Source organism: Castanea sativa, chromosome 3 (assembly GCF_040712315.1).
Source record: "Castanea sativa cultivar Marrone di Chiusa Pesio chromosome 3, ASM4071231v1".
NCBI classification, from domain to species: Eukaryota; Viridiplantae; Streptophyta; class Magnoliopsida; order Fagales; family Fagaceae; genus Castanea; species Castanea sativa.
In genome coordinates, this window is record NC_134015.1 from 22,687,557 (window position 1) to 22,705,955 (window position 18,399).

Genomic DNA, 18,399 nt, shown 5'->3' on the forward strand with positions numbered 1-18,399 from the left:
GTAAAATAAGGGAAAAAAAAAAGCTGCTTGGTGACGTAGGACAAGTGAAAACAAACAAAATCTGATTTAAATATCCTGGGCCTGATCTGGTAGCGCTTGGGCAACTTAGATTTTTAGGGATTAGGGTTAGGTTTTGGTGGGGAAAGGCTGGAAAATTATGAGGGCTGTAGGGTTTCCAATGGGGGAAAGGAAAAGAAGGGTTTGGGGATGAAACAAAGGTGAAAAGTCAGAATTTGGATTGCTGTGAACAGTAGCCATGCATAGGCTTCCTCAGCATCACATCTTGGATAGGGTTGCGTCACACAAACCAATAAAAGCTTCATACTTCTCTAAAAATCTGAAAATTTTATGCGTTACAACCCTACCTATTCCTTGTTGAAATAGGATTTCTTAAAACCCTAATAAAACTTGGGCTTGGATTCCTTAAGCTTTTACTACTAAGACCAACTAAATAAAAAAAACTTAAATAAAACCCAAAATAAGACCTAATGGACCATTAGCACAACCCATGTCTATAATTTTGGAAATTACAAAATTGTCCCTGACACATAAAATAAAATACATATAAAATTGAGATTACATGCATTTTTGTTTTTTGATAACTAATAAAAATATAGGACAAAGTTTAGCTACAAAATTGGTTGTAGTCTAAGGCTACAATTTTAAAAAAATTGACATTACTACATATTTTGAAAATTTATCCGTTAAATTGCATGTTTTTTACACCTTTAATACACATGTCAAATTTTGTGCCAATCGGATATTATTTATTATATGATTTATAAGTTTATATTTTATGCATAATTTTGAACTACAAAAACTTGCAATTTAAATAATTTATTGATGACATAACTATTGATATTTAATTTTTTAGAAATTTCGCAAGCATGGAGGATATAAGAAGAAAGTGCAATTTAATGGTGGATTTGTTAAAATTCATCTTCAATAAAAAGATATTGAGTAAGGTTGTGGCCTTAAACTACAACCAATTTTGTGCTAAATTTTGTCAAAATATATATATAAGAAAAAAGAAGTCGCTCAAGTATACAAGAAATTTAGTGGAGTGAAACAATTAGTTACAAAAATTGCATAAATATAAAAAATCAACAATAGAAAAGAAAAAAATGATTCCTTAAGGGAGTTTAGCCAATCCAATAAAGTTCGGAAAAAAATAACTTGAGAGCAGGCATAGAGGGCTTGATATCTTCAAAACTTCTGTTATTTGTCCCCTCCAAATGCACCACATCAAATGTGGGATAATCATCCAAATGTGACCATTTTGGATAATCATCCAAATGTGACCATTTTGATAATGACAAAAAAAGTGACCTTGCTTGCAAGCTTGGAGCTCAACTACAGATTTTGGCATCACCTAGAAAACTCCAAACAAACCAAAAATCATGGACTACAAGTCTGAAATGATGGGGTAATGTAGCAAAAAGTGGTCAATAGATTCACCATTACATTTGCACATATACCACCAATTTATAATCTTTACATTTCTCTTCATTAAGTTGTCAATAGTCAAAATATTACCCAAAGCTGCGGTCTATACAAAGAAAGCTACTCTCAAAGAGACCTTGGATGTCCAAATGATTTTCCAAGGGAAGAGATGATTAGTAATAGCAGTATCAGTATTAGAGTCCAAAGGTTGGTAATAAACACCTACCTTGAAGCCCTTTTTCTTATCCGCTTTCTAGTACATCTTATCCTCTCTAATCCCTCTAATTTCTGAATCATAAATGGTAGTCATGAAAGTCATCAAGGACTCCAATTCCCAATCTTGTATTGCCCGCACAAAGTGTGGAGATCCTAGTGAAGAACCCCATTGGTGAAATGCATAAAATATGCCACATTGGCATCTTTATTGCGGCTAAGTCTAAATAACTTGGGGTAACAAACAGCAAGAGAAGTCTGCCCACACCATCGATCTTGCCAAAATTTCACCCGTGTTAAAACTGAGATTACATGCATCTAGTCCACTCCTGTTGCATTTATGTACAAATATATAAATATGCATGCATGTGTATATGTATGTAGTTATGCATCTGTGCGTGAATGTGTGTCTTGCAATTTTATTTGGATTAGAATCAGCTGCAGTTGCTTAAATTGGCTTCTTTTCATTGGAATAGGATCTTTCAATATCTATTCAGAAGGGAAGTTTGGACTAAATTAGTTTCTTTTCATTGGAATAGGATCTTGCAATGTCTATTCAGAAGGGAAGTTTGGACTGGGAGAGAGCTTTGCGTTGTATAAGGCATGCTCTTCGCACTACTCCATCACCTGATTGGTGGAAGCGTGTGCTTCTTGTGGCTCCATCCTATAAGAGTCCTCAACCGCCAACTCCTGGTGCTGTTTTTACTTCTGAAATGATTTGTGAGGCAACTATTGATAGAATTATTGAACTATTGAAGTTGACAAACTCAGGCAATCATCTCTTCCTTAATTTTCTGTTTATTGAATTGTATTCCAAGTTAAAATGCCAATTCACTTTCCCATCACTTACTTTAATTGAGGGAGTTTGTAGTACTTTTTCTATCTTTAAAAATACGATAATTTGATCCTAAGTTTTTTAGTTTTTTTAAAAATATTTTTTTAATGCTTTTAGGAGTGCTAGTATTATTGCCTTTTGGACATAAGGATAAACTGCTTAGCCTATTAGGGGTGAAAAGCCCATGGAGTACCCGATAAATGGTTTTGGCAGGTGGGGTTAGTTACCCATAGGAGCTTGATTAATAGTGAGGATTGTTGTACAATATGCTGTGCAACGTGCAACTAATATGAGCGAAGTTCTCCTACAAAAAATACAAAAGTCAGTACTAAAAAAATTAAAATGAAATTGCAGTGCTGTAATATACATCATGGTTATTGCTGGGAGTGGACTTGCTGAGGTCACGTGAAGGATACTAGTTACATTCAAGCAATCAAAATTTACTGGTCATGTTAGTCATTGTAGCCTATTTTTTGCAAGTGGCTTTCTATCTGCTTGACTTCATATCCTATTTTACTATATGCTTGTTTTCATTTCCTCTTTTTTTTACTTGCATGTTTTGTTCATTGTGGCTGTTTGTATGATGACTAATCATGGGCAATTTCTGGAAGTATATTTTTTGTAAGCTAAAATCTTGTACATTTTTTTTTTCTTGATTTTGGCAGAGATAAATTGCTGGCAGGAGTGGCTTATCCTTTCAGATATCTTCTTTTTTCTTACGAAAAGTGGGTGTATTGACTTTGTTGATTTTGTGGACAAGCTACTTTCACGGGTTACAGAGGGTGATCCACACATTCTTAAGACAAATCACGTTACTTTGCTGCTTGCACAAGTTATAAGGGCCGAGCTTGTGATGAATGCTCTGAATTCAGATCCTAGAAAGGTTGTTTCTTAACAGTAAAAATTCATTGCCTTTCTACTGTGTTGATATTCTTGGCACCTTCACTACTGATACAACATCATTAAAAGCATTGATAATTCTTTTGTTTTCTTGTCTAAGGTGTATTTTAGCTAAACTAATCTTTCTGCAGGTGGGAGGGGGGTGGGCATTTTGTCCATTGGACAAAGTGTGTCTTTGCACGTGTTTGGAGTTATCTTTTCCAATTCATTATGTTGCAAATTATAAGATAATCCATGTGTATTATTTAATCAAGCCGCATGACTCATTAAAAAGGTCATGCGATTAAAACTACACATGGATGGTCTTTTTAATTGCCACATAGTAGGTTGAAGCAAGATCACTCTAAATATGTTTGGAGCCAAACCTTTTCCTTATGTGTAATCCTATGTTGCAGAAATATAGGTTTCTCTTTAAATTTTTTGATGATTCTTTTGGTGTTGAGCACATTAATCAAGTTGATATCCTATACCTGAGGCCTTTTGGTGTTGAGCACATTAATCAAGTTGATATCCTGTACCTGAGGCATTTTGTTCCTGCTGGCAGGTGGAAACAACCAGAAAACTAATATCGTTTCATCGAGAAGAAAGAAGCTCTGAGCCTAATAATCCTCAAAGTATCCTGCTTGATTTTATAAGTAGTTGTCAGAATTTACGTATTTGGTCACTGAACACAGCCACCAGGGATTATTTGAATAATGAACAGCTCCAGAAGGGAAAGCAAATAGATGAATGGTGGAGGCAAGCAAGCAAAGGTACATTTTATTCCTGTCGTTTCATGGAGTTTAGTTTTTTTTCCTTGACCACATGGCTACTGCTGCTGATGAATTGAAAAAATATTATCTGATTGTGCTGTATGCTTATTTGTTGAGTCAGACTATGGGATAAATGTTTGCGTTACAATTGCTGCTACTTTGGATATGTAGATATGTAGGACACTTGTCCCTTTGTTACAGGAACCTTATGACTATATGAGCGTCACTCCCCCTTCTATAACTACTGTCAAATGAGTCTTTACACATATATGAGCTTGTGGTACTTCATCAGCCAAATTTATTTATTATTTTTTAATTAATATTTATAGAAAAATCAAATCAAAGACATTTTGATCATGACAGCAATGTAACGACTAACGAGGGTTCAGTATGGTAATTTCTTGTTCATTTTCTGAAATTGAAAAATGAATTATCAACCTTTAACGTTTGTTTCAAAATTGTCCTTAATCTTTATAATGTCCCATAAAAGTCCTTATCATCATCTAATAGATGAAAAAAGTTAAAGTAGCCAACGAAATTCATGACATTCAAACTTTCCATGCCAACACGCTAGAAGCTCAATCATAGTTTTCGGCATTACTTAGTGAATACCAAACAAGAACACCATAGACCACAGCTCGGAAGCAATATGACATTGTAGTAAAATACCAAACAAGAACACCATAGACCTCAACTCAGAAGCAATATGACATTGTAGTAAAAGATAGTCAATTGATTTGAAGCAATATGACATTGTAGTAAAATACCAATCCAAAATCCGTACTTTCCTTTCACATAAATTATCCATCATCACGTTTTAAAAGAGAAAAATTTTAGATCTCCTACTGTTCTTATCCAAAGCTCCGATTATCTCTCTTGCCAAATGCAACCAAATCAAGCAATGAGGAACAACCATCCAAAAGACACCATTACAATTATGTCCAAACTTTCCTTGCCAACAAACTAGAAGCTCAACCATAGTCTTTGGCATTACTCAGTGAATACCAAACAAGGTGAAGACCATAGACCTCAGCTCGGAAGCAGTAGGACATTGTAGTAAAAGATGATTTACTGATTCCACACTGTTTTTTCACATATAACTTGGAAAGCACAGACAAGGCATTTTGCTTATTGTGCCCACTTTGGACACGAACCAAACCGAACACAGGGTACGCATGGGACGTGGCTGCACATGTGTCCTAGCCCTTTTTTATTTTTTATTATTTTTTTATTTTTTAAAAATATCGAATACGGCCAGGACACAGGTATGTCAAAAAAAGAAAGAAAAAAAGAGGGGAAAATCTGTAACCTTGCATCTCCATTCTCCATCTTCAGTCTTCCTCATGCTTCAGTTTCTCCCATGCTATTTCTCTTCATCTTTCTTAGCTTTCTCCCTCATTTTTTGTTTTCAAAACTTAATATATATATATTTTTTTGAGAGTTGTGTGACCAATTTATTTATTATTTTTATATAGAGTTGTGTGGTTGTCTGCCTCTTCCGTTTCAATTTAACTTTTAAGTGGCCAGCTGTTGGCCACTTCCCTTCTTCTTCCACCGCGTCTCTTCTTCTTCTTCTTCTTCTTTTATTTTTTTTATTTATTTATTTTTTTCACATATTAGAATGACATGCTCACGTAATGGGCTTTAAATATACTTGTGACTTGGGACATGGGCTTAAATATAATTAAGACATGAGCTTAAATTGTTTAAGGATGTAATATTTTAAATTATATATATATATATATATATTAAAGACTCTTAGACTTTAATTAAATAAAATATTTATTATTTATCAAAAAAAAAAAAATTAAATAAAATATTTATTATTTCTCTTAAATTGATATATGTTTAATATTATATGAAAAATAAATGCTTAACCATATAAAAAACATAAATAAAAATATATTTAATAATGAATTAATATATGTATCCCTGCCCTTGCCATACATGTGTCATACTTTTTCAAAAATTGCCGTGTCACCATACCGTATCCGTACCCGTGCTTTCTAACATATAATACCATTCCAAAATCCACAATTTCCTTATTACTGACTCCCCACTGCAGTCCAAACTAAGAACACAGCTCTAGAAAGGACTTTTTGCTTCCAAATGCTCCTCTAAGGGAGGGGCTGATTGAATACATCGATCAAAACCCGATAATGGTTGCTAACCTCAAAACCCCTTCTCTTAGTAGGCATCCAACACATCTTATTCTCACCAGATCCTCTCAAAGATACTCCATAGATAACATCCATAAATTAAAAAAAAAAAAAGACTAATTCCCAATCCTGAACTGCTTGCAAGAATTTCATATCCCAATAAAGAACACCATTGGGGAACTTCACGAGATCAACCACATAAGACTCCTTGTTACTACTGATTCTGAATAACTCTAGAAAACACAAACTCAAAGGGCTATCACCCACCAAACATCATGCCAAAATTTCACTCTAGATCCATTACCAATCTCAAACTAAATATAGCGGGAAAAGGTAGGCCAACCACCTCTAATAGTCTTCCATAAGCTCACCCCATAAGGATTTGGAATGGGAGCACTAGCCTCCACCCTTACTTCCATATTTAACTCTTATCACCCTTGGTTGCACCGACACGCCGTTTTTGGCATTGTGTCGGTGTCCGACACGTATCGGACACCGGAACTGGTACGATTCGCCGGACTCCGGTGTCCAAGCAGTGTCTTTTTTTTTTTTTTTTTTTTTTTTTTCGCTTCTCCAACACAGCGCCGACACAGCTCCGACGCGGCTCCGACTGGGCGCCGACACGTTCGACACGCCAGGAGTGAAAAAAAAAAAGAGAGAGTGAAGAAAATCACAGATTGGTGATCGGCGCTGCCGCTGCGGTGCCCTGTCCATCGCCACTGCCGTGCCCTCTGCCCGCTGCCGCTCCGCTGCCGTTGCCCTCTGTCCATTGCCGGAGCTAGATCGGGCCGATCGGCGAGCGCCATTGACGTCGCCGATGTGCCCTGTCCCTTCCGATCTCTCTCTCTCTCTCGACGTGGACGTCAGATCCGATTTCTTTCTTTAAGCTTCTTCTCTGTGTTTTTTTTTTCTTCTTCTTCTTTTAGATATTTGGCCGTTTGGTAATAGGTGAGTGGGTTACTTATAAACACTCACTGGACAACGTGAAATTTTTTTTTTTAATCCCACTCACTTATTATAATTTTATTAATTTAAAGTTAAACTTAAATATTGTAGATGATTTTATTAAAATGAATACTGAAAGTATAAATTAAAAATGAATATTGTAGCTTTTAAATGTAGCCTATTTAAATTTTTGGTTTGTACTCTAAACATTTTGGTTTGTACTCTAAACATTTTGTGTATTATTGTACTATTTTGAGTGTTAGTTTACTTATTTGTAGTTCTTACATAATTTAAATTCTAGACATAAACGTATTTTATGTCTAAAAATATTTAAAAATATGCCTAAATATAAAATTTAATTAATTATTTAATTGCCGTGTCCACGCCGTGTCGTGTCCTTATTTTTCAAAAATTGTCGTATCGCCGTATCAGTGTCCGTGTCGTGTCCGTGTCTGTGCATCATAGTTATCACCTAGGATGCACTGACACGCCATTTTTGGTGACGTACCGGTGTTTGACACGTGTCGGACACGGATACTGGCACGACTCGCCGGACTCCGGTGTCCTCTTCTCTGACACTGCTCCGACACAGTGGACACGCCAGCAGTGAAAAAAAAAAAAAACAGAAAATCACAGATTTTGACAGTCGCCGGTGAAAGTTTAGAGTCTAAGAAGTCATTACTGTGAAAGTTGAAACCCATAGACAATCGCCGGTGCTAGATCGGGCCGATTGGCGAGTTGGCAAGCTCCATAGACAGTCGTCGTCGACGCCGTGCCCTCTGTTTCTTCCAATCTCTCTCTCTCTTGGCGTGGACAGGTCCGAGTTCGACCTCTTCTTTTCTCTCTCTCTGTTTGTTTGTTTTTTTTTTTTTTTGTTCAGATATGCTGTGTACTGTTAGTGACTAAGTGTACTATTAGTGTTACTTAAGTTATAACGCTTTTTTTTTTAATCCCACTCTCACTACATATATATATATATATATATATACATTTTTTTTTTAATCCCAAAAGTTTAAAGCTTGTTTTCCTTATATGTTTTTAGTTTGGTGTTGAATGTAGCCTATTTAAACTTTTGGTTTGTACTCTAAACATTTTATGTGTATTATTGTACTACTTTGAGTGTTAGTTTACTTATTTGTAGTTCTTACATAATTTAAATTCTAGACATAAACGTATTTTAATTGCCGTGTATTATTAAAAAATATGCCTAAATATAAAATTTAATTAATTATTTAATTGCCGTGTTCACGCCGTGTCGAATCCTTATTTTTCATAAATTGCCGTATCCCCGTATCCGTGTCCGTGTCCGTGTCGGTGCAACTTAGCTTATCACCCTTCTCCAAAACACACCTTTTCAGTCCCAAATCTCCACAACCATTTTCTCAACAAAACTTCATTAAAGCGTCTCGAACTCCTAATTGCCATACCTCCATATTGAAGAGGAGAACATACCTTATATCAATTCACCAAGTGAAATTTTGAATCATCTCCCATATCACTCCAATGGAAATTTCGTTGGAGTTGTTCTATGCGATTTGTGGCTTCCACCGGCATAGGCAATAGGGAAAGGAAATAGGTCAGCATGGGAAATAGGGAAGGAAATATGTCAGCAGATTGGATAAAGTACTTTTTAATTTTTTATAACAGTAACTCTACTTTTTAATTTTTTATAAGAGTAACTCTACCTCCTTTAGACAGGAGATCTACTATTGGATTTTGCACATTTCTAAGGGGAAACTTGATCACTTGCAAAAGTAAGAAGCAAAATCGATGCAGGGAGCATTAAATCATCTAAAATATTATTTTTGAATGTAAAATTAATTTTGTTTTCAAATTTTGAATCTAGCTTAATGTTGTTGGTTTTAAGGGATTTGATTAGATGTTTTCCATATTAGTATAATCTGTACAATTTGAATAAGAATAATTTATGATGAGTTGAGAATATATCTCCTCTTTTGTTCTCTTTGTTTGGTGGTGATGCCAAACGCCCTTAGGTGGTGAAGCATAGGGTTTGTAGGCAGGTTCTAGGTGGTGAAGCCTAGGATTTTTTTTTTGATAAGTAATAAGATATATTGATACCAAAAAGGAAGGAAGCACCCTAGGACACAGGGAGTGAACAAGGATTTTTGTTGTACCTTTTGTTCATTTTTTATCCTTATTTTCCTACCCTTGTTTTACATAAAAATGTTGTCTTGTTCTAGTTTAGAGACCAAGTATAGGGCCACGACTCATACATCATGTGAACTTATGTGGATCAAGCGCCTTCTTGAGCAATTAAGGTTTGATATGTAGTTGCCATGACTATGTATGTGATAACTAAAAGCAATCCACACTGCTTCAAATCCTATGTTTCATGAGCAGACTAAGTGTATAGAGCTGGATTGCTATCTTGTTCGAGAAAGAGCGGAAAGCGGTGTTAGTACTACGCCATATGTTTCTATAGGAGCTCAAACCACTGATATATTTACTAAGCCTTTGTTTAAAACTACATTGGATTTGTTTTGTTATAAGTTGGGATTGTATGACATATATGTGAGACAAATTAGTCAAAATATATTAGAAATCATTATATAAATAATATATAATTAGTTTTAACCTATGAAGCACAGGTGCGTTTCGGGATTCGGGTGCGGGTGCGAGACTCGGCAATTTTTGAAAAAGTAGGGTGCGGGTGCGGCGGGGTGTGGCGATTAAAAAATTATTAAAAATATTTTTATTTATATTTTTATTATATTGCTAAACATGCTTTTTTTCACATTATATAAATATATACCAAATTTAAGAGCAATAGTAAATAATAACTAGAATACAGAGAATGGGAGAGAGCCTAGCTGAAGAGAAATACTTTTTTTTTTTTTTTGAATTTCGGCCGGTATCGGCCAATTTTGCCGGTACCGGTTTGCGCTCGATACGTACCGATTCGGGCCGAATCAGCGCGAATCGGCGCCGTATCGGCGCAAATCGCGCTGAAAAAAGTATTTTTTTAATGCCCGACACAGCACGGATGTGCAGGCAGCGGCGGCCCAAACGCCGCACCCGTGCTTTCCAGGTTTTAACCCTACACTGATGTAGGACAAATTAGGGATTTGCCTACGTTTAGTTGTGGTGGGTTTTGGGTTGGGAAAGAAGAAGAATTAGAGAGCAGTTGGGGCTGTTTAGGGGCTGTGTGAACAGTACCCGTGAATGGTAACCTTAGAAAGAAAGAAGAGAAAGAGAGAGTAGAAAGGAGAAAAAAACAACAAAAGCCAACGTGCCTATTGCCTAAAACACTCAATTTTATTAAAACACTCAATTTTATTAATCAACTCATTCTACTTCATTGAATACATATACTAGTAGTTATATGATTCCTTCTAGTATTCGGACTACTAATAAAACCTAATAAATACTTAACTTGGACCCAAAGAAAATAAACCTAAGATACTTAAAATCCTAGAAGATTCTAGACTCAAGAAAATGACCAAAATACCCTTAATTCTCAGTAATTGCAGAAATTACAGATTTACCCCTGAATATAAAATTGACCATAACTAATAAAATAAAAACCCAAATTAAAAACTGTTTTAACCCTAAAAGACTTATACTTAGACCATTAAAAGGGCATGATTTTCACTTCAATTGTACTTCGCATGAGGACCCAATAAAATAATTCTTGAATAGGCGAATTTGCAAAGTAATAGCATATTAATCTTACATTACTCCATCGTACACGCATGATCTTTTTATTGGTCCTCTGACTTTTAGAATGTCTTGTTGAAGTGGATTGAGTGCCCTAATTCATCTTCAATTTTATTTTTTTTGCCATTTCTTTCAGCATGAAATAACTTGGCCAATATATTTATATAAAAAACCGTGGGAGGAATTGTTTATGTGGTTTTATTTACTTCACTAGATTGTTGTCCTTGCTCGATTTAAAGCTTTACTTCTCATATACATGTTTTACATTTTTCTCTTTATTTTTTAAAAAATATTGCTCATTAAAAACAAGTCTGATATCCTCATTTTTGGGGCATTTTCTTTAATAGCAAATGGTGAAACTGTTCTTGGATTTATTTTAACAATGATTCATATTTGCTGCAGAGTGTGTACCAAAATATTTTTAATGGGGTCTGTTCTTGTCCATTTTTTTACCTGTGTTGGTTTTTCATTTCAGGTGACCGCATTATGGATTACATGAATATGGATGATAGATCAATTGGGATGTTTTGGGTTGTGTCTTATACCATGGCACAACCAGCTTGTGAAACGGTAATGAATTGGTTAAACTCTGCTGGAGTTACAGAATTGTTACCAGGACCAAATATACAGTCCAATGAGAGGGTAATGGTTATGCGGGAAGTAAGCCCCTTGCCAATGTCATTATTATCTGGCTTTTCCATGAACCTATGTTTGAAGCTTGCCTTTCAAATGGAAGAAAGTTTATTTGCTGGGCAGGTACGCTAGTTTATATACGTTCAATTCAATATAATTTTTTTTAATGAGTACTAGAAAATATTCTTAATTGTATTTTAATACTAATCATGTCATATATGCTAAGACTAATCTTCTTAATTACATCTATTTGTTTACTAGAAAATCTGCCCAACTTAGATGACTGAAATTGTATTAATATTGTAGAAAAAATTGAGTGAAAGAAACTCATTATGTAATAGATCTTACTAAGGGTTTTTCCTCTCATTTCAAGAGGTATAGACTGCCAAAGCATAATAATAAACTCTGGTGCCATCCAAAAATCTACATGGAAAGCAGAGCCAGCACTATGTAAAAGAGTTATTTGATTACTATAAGTGCATTGTCTGATATTATGTCCTGGAAACTTATAAAGGATGAATTATAGACTAGATATCACTTTGAACATGATCTATATAAATCTGGGAATGTGGTTCAATGAGATCTCTATAAATTTGGAACTATCTTTTGACATTTATGTTTAATATTTCAATGCAGGTTGTGCCTAGCATCGCAATGGTTGAAACATATACTAGATTGCTGCTCATTGCACCTCACTCATTATTTCGTTCACACTTCAGCGTAACTTCTTGTGCCGTTTAAAAGTTTTTATTTTTATTTTTATTGCTATGTTATTAATCTCATTTCTTGCAAGTAAGTATGCTCTGTATTAATGCATTCATAATATGTAGAGAGGGAATCAGTTTTCTCCCTTGTTTTCTGGTCTTGAGGCTACAGTGGGCTTCATAATGTAGGCAGCCCCCAACTTTGTTCATTATGGGATTCTGTCTGAAGTGTCTATGTCAACCTGTAAGGGGTTCACCTGTAGCTTGGTTGACATCTTCATATTTGAATGGTTTGGGTGACAAGAAAAAAATGTATATCGGATAAAGCAATGTCTATATATTTGGCATGAATGGCTCTTACTCTACCATTCTTCTACCCTGCTACACTAGAAAGAGAATGAAAGTTATTCAAATGGTCATCCTCGGATTTAGATCTTGTCTTTTAACGTGCCAATTATTTATTTATTTATTTTTAAAAGGTAAACACAACTCATACATAGATATCGAACTTGTGACCTTACCCCCCAGCCCTTGTTTATTGGGGGAAGAGATGTCATTTGGTCCAAACATGATAGGCCTGGTGCTTATTTTGGTGTCACATTATTAACCTAGGAACTTTGATCCTAGCTTTCATATTGTGTCGTCCTCATTCTTGGAGCTATAGTTTTTAGTTTTAGCTGCTCATATAAAAAAAATGTGAACACTGGGTACTTGAGCTATGAGTTCTTAAACTATTGCTCCAAGATTTACACTGTGCACTTGGATGCCTTTACACTTGCTTTGAAGCGGTTTCCAGGTTAAAGGTGAATTTGGGTAAGTCTGAATTGGTGGATTGGGGATGTTCCAAATTTGGGGGAGCTAGTGACTATTTTGGGTTGTAAACAGTCGAATTTACCAATGTAATACTTAGGTCTTTCTTTGGATGCCAAACTCAAAGATGAGACAATTTGGAAATTGGAACTCAATTCTGGAGATGAAGAGAAGATTGGTAGGATTAAGCGACTTTATTTATCTTAGGGGGAAAAATTATGGTAATTAAAAGTACCCTTTCCAACTTACCCACCTATTTTATCTTTCTGTTTCCTATCCCAATTGAGGTGGCTAGTTGAATAGAAAAGTTACATAGAGATTTCTTAAGGAGTGGCTTAGGCAAGGAGTCCAAGATCCATTTAGTGAAATGGATTAAGATATGTGGGGGGTTGGCCATTAGGAGTTTGAAGAGATTTAATCAAGCTTTTCTCAGTGGTTCTAGAGATTAGGTATGGAGCGAGATACGTTGTGGAGGAGAGTAGTAGGGGAGAAGTATGGTAGTGTATGGGGTGGTTGGTGCATGAATGTCGTCAAGGGACTTTACGGTTTTAGTTTTAGGAAATTTATAAGTCGAGAGTGGGCTTCTTTTTCGCAGTACCTTCAGTTTGAGGTGGGCGATGGGACAAAGGTGAAATCCTGTTATGATTTATGGTATGGCAAATTTCAGTTGAAGGCGGCATACTTGAAACTGTTTTCCATTACATGAACATGGAAGCTGTAGTAGCAGATCTTAAAAAGTTTGGCAATGGCTTTCTTCATTCGGATCTTAAATAAGAGTATCATCAGCGAAAAGGAGATGGGAAACCATCAAAGGTCTTCCATCAGAAACACCAACACTAAAGCCTGATAAACAACCTTCATGGGCAGCCTTATCCAACATTCTACTGACGGCTTCTATAACCAACACAAATAACAAGGGGGACAAAGGATCACCTTGCCGCAACCCCCTTGAACTTCCAAAAAACCCATGAGGAGTACCATTAGTAAGGATAGAGAAACGAACCGTTGATACACAAAATGAAATCCATCGCCTCCACTTATCGGAAAAACCGCAACGCTCAACCAAGTAATTAAGAAATCTCCAATTCACATGATCGAAGGCTTTCTCTATGTTCAGTTTACATAACAACCCTGGCTGACCAGACTTCAATCTACTATCAAGACATTCATTAGCAATAAGAACGGAATCAAGGATCTTCCTATTTAGAACAAAGGCATTCTAAGGAGCTGAGATGATCTCTCCTAAAACCATGCGAAGACGACTAGCCAAAGCTTTGGCAAGGATTTTATAAACCCCCCCAACAAGGCTAATAGGCTAGAAGTCCTTTACTTCCACTGCTGCAGCTTTTTTAGGAATGAGAGCAATGAAAGTTGCATTTAAGCTTTTTTCAAACTGGCCAATATCATGGAAATGGTGGAACACAGCCATGATGTCTGATTTGAGAATCCCCCAGCAAGTTTGAAAGAAAGCCATCGAAAAACCGTCAGGCCCAGGAGATTTATCCCCATTAAACTCCATGATGACATCAAAAATCTCAGAATCCTCAAAAGGTCTCTCTAACCAATCCACATTATCCCTAGAAATCCTAGGAAAATCCAAAACATCTGCGAAAGGGTGCTGCTCTTGGGAGTTTCAGTTTTGTAGGGAAGTACATAATCGTGAATTGGAAGCTTTCAAGAGCTTCATCAATTCCATTTATAGCACTCCCGTAAGGGGGATTGGGGAGGACAAGAGTTGTTGGCTGCCCTGTAAGAGTAAGGGGTTCACGGTTAGTACTTACTACCATCTTCTAGTTGGCCATAGTGAGCAGTTTTTTCCTTGGAAAAGCATTTGGAAGCAGAAGATCCCCTCTAGAGCGGCTTTCCTTGTTTGGACTGCAGCTTTGGGGAAATGTCTGACTATTGACAATTTAAGAAAAAGAAAAGTTTGCATTCTGGATTGGTGTTATATGTGCAAGTGCAATTGTGAAAGTGTTGACCATCTTTTCCTTCATTGCCCGGTTGGCATGGAGTTGTGGGATATGGTCTTCGGTTTATTTGGAGTTTGTTGGATTATGCCAAGGTCTGTTGTTGGGCTTTTGGCTTGCTGGCAAGGTCGTTTTGGTCGCCATCGTAATGGAGATATTTGGAAGGCCGTTCCTCATTGTTTGTTGTGGTGTATTTGGAAGGAGAGAAATAGGAGATGTTTTGAAGACATCGAGAGTTCCATGCCTGATCTGAAGCTTCTTTTTTTCCGAACCTTACTTGATTGGTACTCTGTGTGGAGAAGTCATCATTTTCTTTCTATTTTGGATTTTCTTGACTTTTGTAGTGTTCGTCTTTGATTTGTTCCCCCTTGTATACTCCCTGTGTACTTGGGTGACTCTCTCTTTTTAATATCAATGAAATTATCTTTATTATTTCTTAAAAAAAAATTTCTCAAGAACTGTGCATGATTGGGAGTTGGAGTCATTGTTGTCATTTATGAATGTAATTTATTCCATTTCAATGAGGGGAAATGGGGAGGATAAGTTTTGTTGGATGCCAGCTAAGAGAAGTGGTTTTAAGGTCAAAAGCTATTGTCAAACTTTAATTTCAATTGAAGATGCAAATTTTCTTTGGAAAGGTATTTGGAAGACCAAAGTGCCACCGTGAGTCGCATTATTTTCATGGATTGTAGAGTTGTGGAAAATCTTGACAATCAATAAGTTGAGAAAGAGAAATCTTATTATGATAGGTTGATGTTGTGTAAAAGAAGTGGTGAGACTGTGTCATGCTCCAACTCATCATTGGCATGATATTGTTCGCTTTGAATTGTCCCCCACGGTTTTAAAAGGATTTTTACCAATTAGAGTCCAAGCCCTCCATATAAGGCGCATGACCCCCTTACCTAGGCAATGTGGACTTATTTAAGATTTGGTTCTCCCTCACCTTACCCACGTCTTTGGGACTTTTAATCCCCATTAAGGGCCATGTGTCCCTGTGTGGGACCCACACATCATCCTCTCGTGTAGGGGTCGGCTTTGAAACCATTTTATTTTGGGGACCCAAATGTCTAAAAGACCTCTTAAGTGGGGTGAGGCGAGGGAGAACCAAATCTTGACTAAGTTGCACATCACCTAGGTGCGGGGGGAGGTCTTACGCCTTATATGGAGGTCTTAGACTTTAATTGGTATGAGGCCTTTAAAAACCATGAGGGGCAACCCAAGGCAGACAGTATCATGCCAATGATGAGTTGGGGTGTGACACTATGGATCATCTACTCTTCTATTGTTCTTTGGCTCAAGAGTTGTGGACTTTGGTCTTCAATCTGTTTTGGGTTCAGTGGGTTATTCCAAAAAACATATTAGTGTTGTTTTGTGAGCAAGGGCAGCTAGGACAACGTCAACATATAGAAATTTGGAGGGCAGTTCCCAATTGCATAATATGTTGTCTTTCAGCATTCTTCATTGGGATTTGAATTTCTCAAAAACTGTGCATGATTGGGACTTGTAGTCATTGTTATCTTTTATGGATGTAATTTATTCTATTCCAGTGAGGGGGAATGGGGAGGCTAAGCTTTGTTGGAATCCTTCTACGAGAAGGGGTTTTGAGGTCAAAAGCTATTAGCGAACTTTAATTTCTACAGAAGACATGAATTTTCCTTGGAAAGATATCTGGAAGAGCAAAGTTCCACCTAGAGTTGCATTCTTTACATGGACTGCAACATTGGGGAAAATCTTGACAATCGATTATTGAGAAAGAGAAATCTTATTGAACACTTTTAATGTGTGAGTGTGACTTTAGGTGTAATTGCAGTTGTGAATCAATTGAGCACCTGTTACTGCAGTCCTATAGCTAGAGAGCTGTGATATTTTGCATTTACAGCTTTTGGAGTAATTTGGGTGTTGCCAAACCAGGTGATTGATATGTTGACTGCTTGCAGAGGGTTCTTTGGATGTCACTGAAACAGGGTTGTGTAGCAAGCTACTCCGCATTGCATTATGTAGACCATATGGAGAGAGAGAAATTGTTGGTTGGGACAAAGTTTGTGCGCCTATAGCCAATGGTGGCTTAGGGATTAGGAAACTCACTACCTTTAATAAGGCTTTGTTGGGGAAATGGTTGTGGCGGTTTGGAAAGGAAGAGGGTCGGCTATGGAGGCGGGTTGTAGCTTCAAAATATGGGGAAGATTGGGGGGGATGGACCTCAAAACTGGGTAGGGGAGCTCATGGGTGTGGTTTGTGGAGAAGTATCCGCATGGGTTGGGAGGATTTCAGCAAAAATTGTCAGTTTGTGGTTGGTCTGGGGAACAGGGTGAGGTTTTGGCAGGATGGGTGGCATGGGGATCAATCTTTTCAATTGGCTTTTCCAAGGTTGTTTGGCATCGCCATTGTGAAGGAGGCTTCTGTTGAAGCTTCTTTGCAAAGGCAGGGGGCGGAGGATGGAAGAGTTTGGAATGTTCGGTTTAGTAGATTTTTTAATGATTGGGAGATGGATGAAGGGCTGCGGTTTCTTCGTATGTTGGGTTCTATAACCCCTCCTATGGATGTTGGAGATCGGATGAGATGGAAATTGAAGTCTAATGGAGCTTTTGACATCCGATCGTACTACAACAAATTGAGAAATTCTCCTTCTACTATCTTTCCTTGGAAAGCTATTTGGAGAGCAAAGGCCCCAAGGCGAGTTTCTTTTTTTGTTTGGTGTGTAGCTTGGAATAAGATTCTAACGGGAGACAATCTGAGATTGAGAAGATTGGATTTTGTGGATTGGTGCATTATGTGCCGTCATAGTGGAGAGACGGTAGATCACCTTCTCCTTCATTGTGATATGGCCTACCGGTTATGGAGCTTTGTTTTCCTAACTTTTGGCTTGGTCTGGGTTATGCCTAGATCGATTCCTGAAATGCTTTTTGGTTGGTGGAATTGGTTGGGGAAGCATTCATCTCAGATCTGGAATTTAGTCCCGCTTTGCATCCTTTGGTGTATTTGGAAGGAGCGTAACCGGAGGACTTTTGAGGATTTGGATAGCTCTAGTGAACAGTTGCTTGTTTTTTTCAGTGGGACTCTCTTTGATTGGTCGCGCGCGTGGGGACTCACGTCTAGTGATTCCCTCCCTTCTTTTCTTTGCTCCCTTTTCCCTTCCTAATTTTCTTGTTGTCTTTGTTTCTCTTTGTTTTCTTTTTCTTGTATCTCCTAGGTTGCTCTGTGTTTTTTCAGGCATAGAGTAACCCTTCGTATATATATCATTCTTACTTATCAAAAAAAAAAAAAAAAATTTGTTGAACTTTTGAGGACGAATAGCATTCTATGCAGGATATTAAGAATAGTTTTGTGATCTTTGTTTGACTATTGTACTTTGACTGGGGG

The 18,399-nt window shown here is 37.0% G+C and overlaps 1 protein-coding gene across 3 annotated transcripts in view; it reads left to right on the forward strand.

The window, feature by feature from the left end:
- LOC142627046 (mediator of RNA polymerase II transcription subunit 23) overlaps positions 1-18,399 on the forward strand; it is a 48,453-nt gene that overhangs the window by 5,657 nt on the left and 24,397 nt on the right. For all 3 annotated transcript variants that reach the window (XM_075800831.1, XM_075800833.1, XM_075800832.1), the window contains exons 5-9: positions 2,196-2,427; positions 3,157-3,374; positions 3,936-4,143; positions 11,401-11,681; positions 12,195-12,278. In XM_075800831.1, the coding sequence (XP_075656946.1) occupies positions 2,196-2,427; positions 3,157-3,374; positions 3,936-4,143; positions 11,401-11,681; positions 12,195-12,278 (1,023 nt within the window). The remainder of the gene's footprint in view (positions 1-2,195; positions 2,428-3,156; positions 3,375-3,935; positions 4,144-11,400; positions 11,682-12,194; positions 12,279-18,399) is intronic.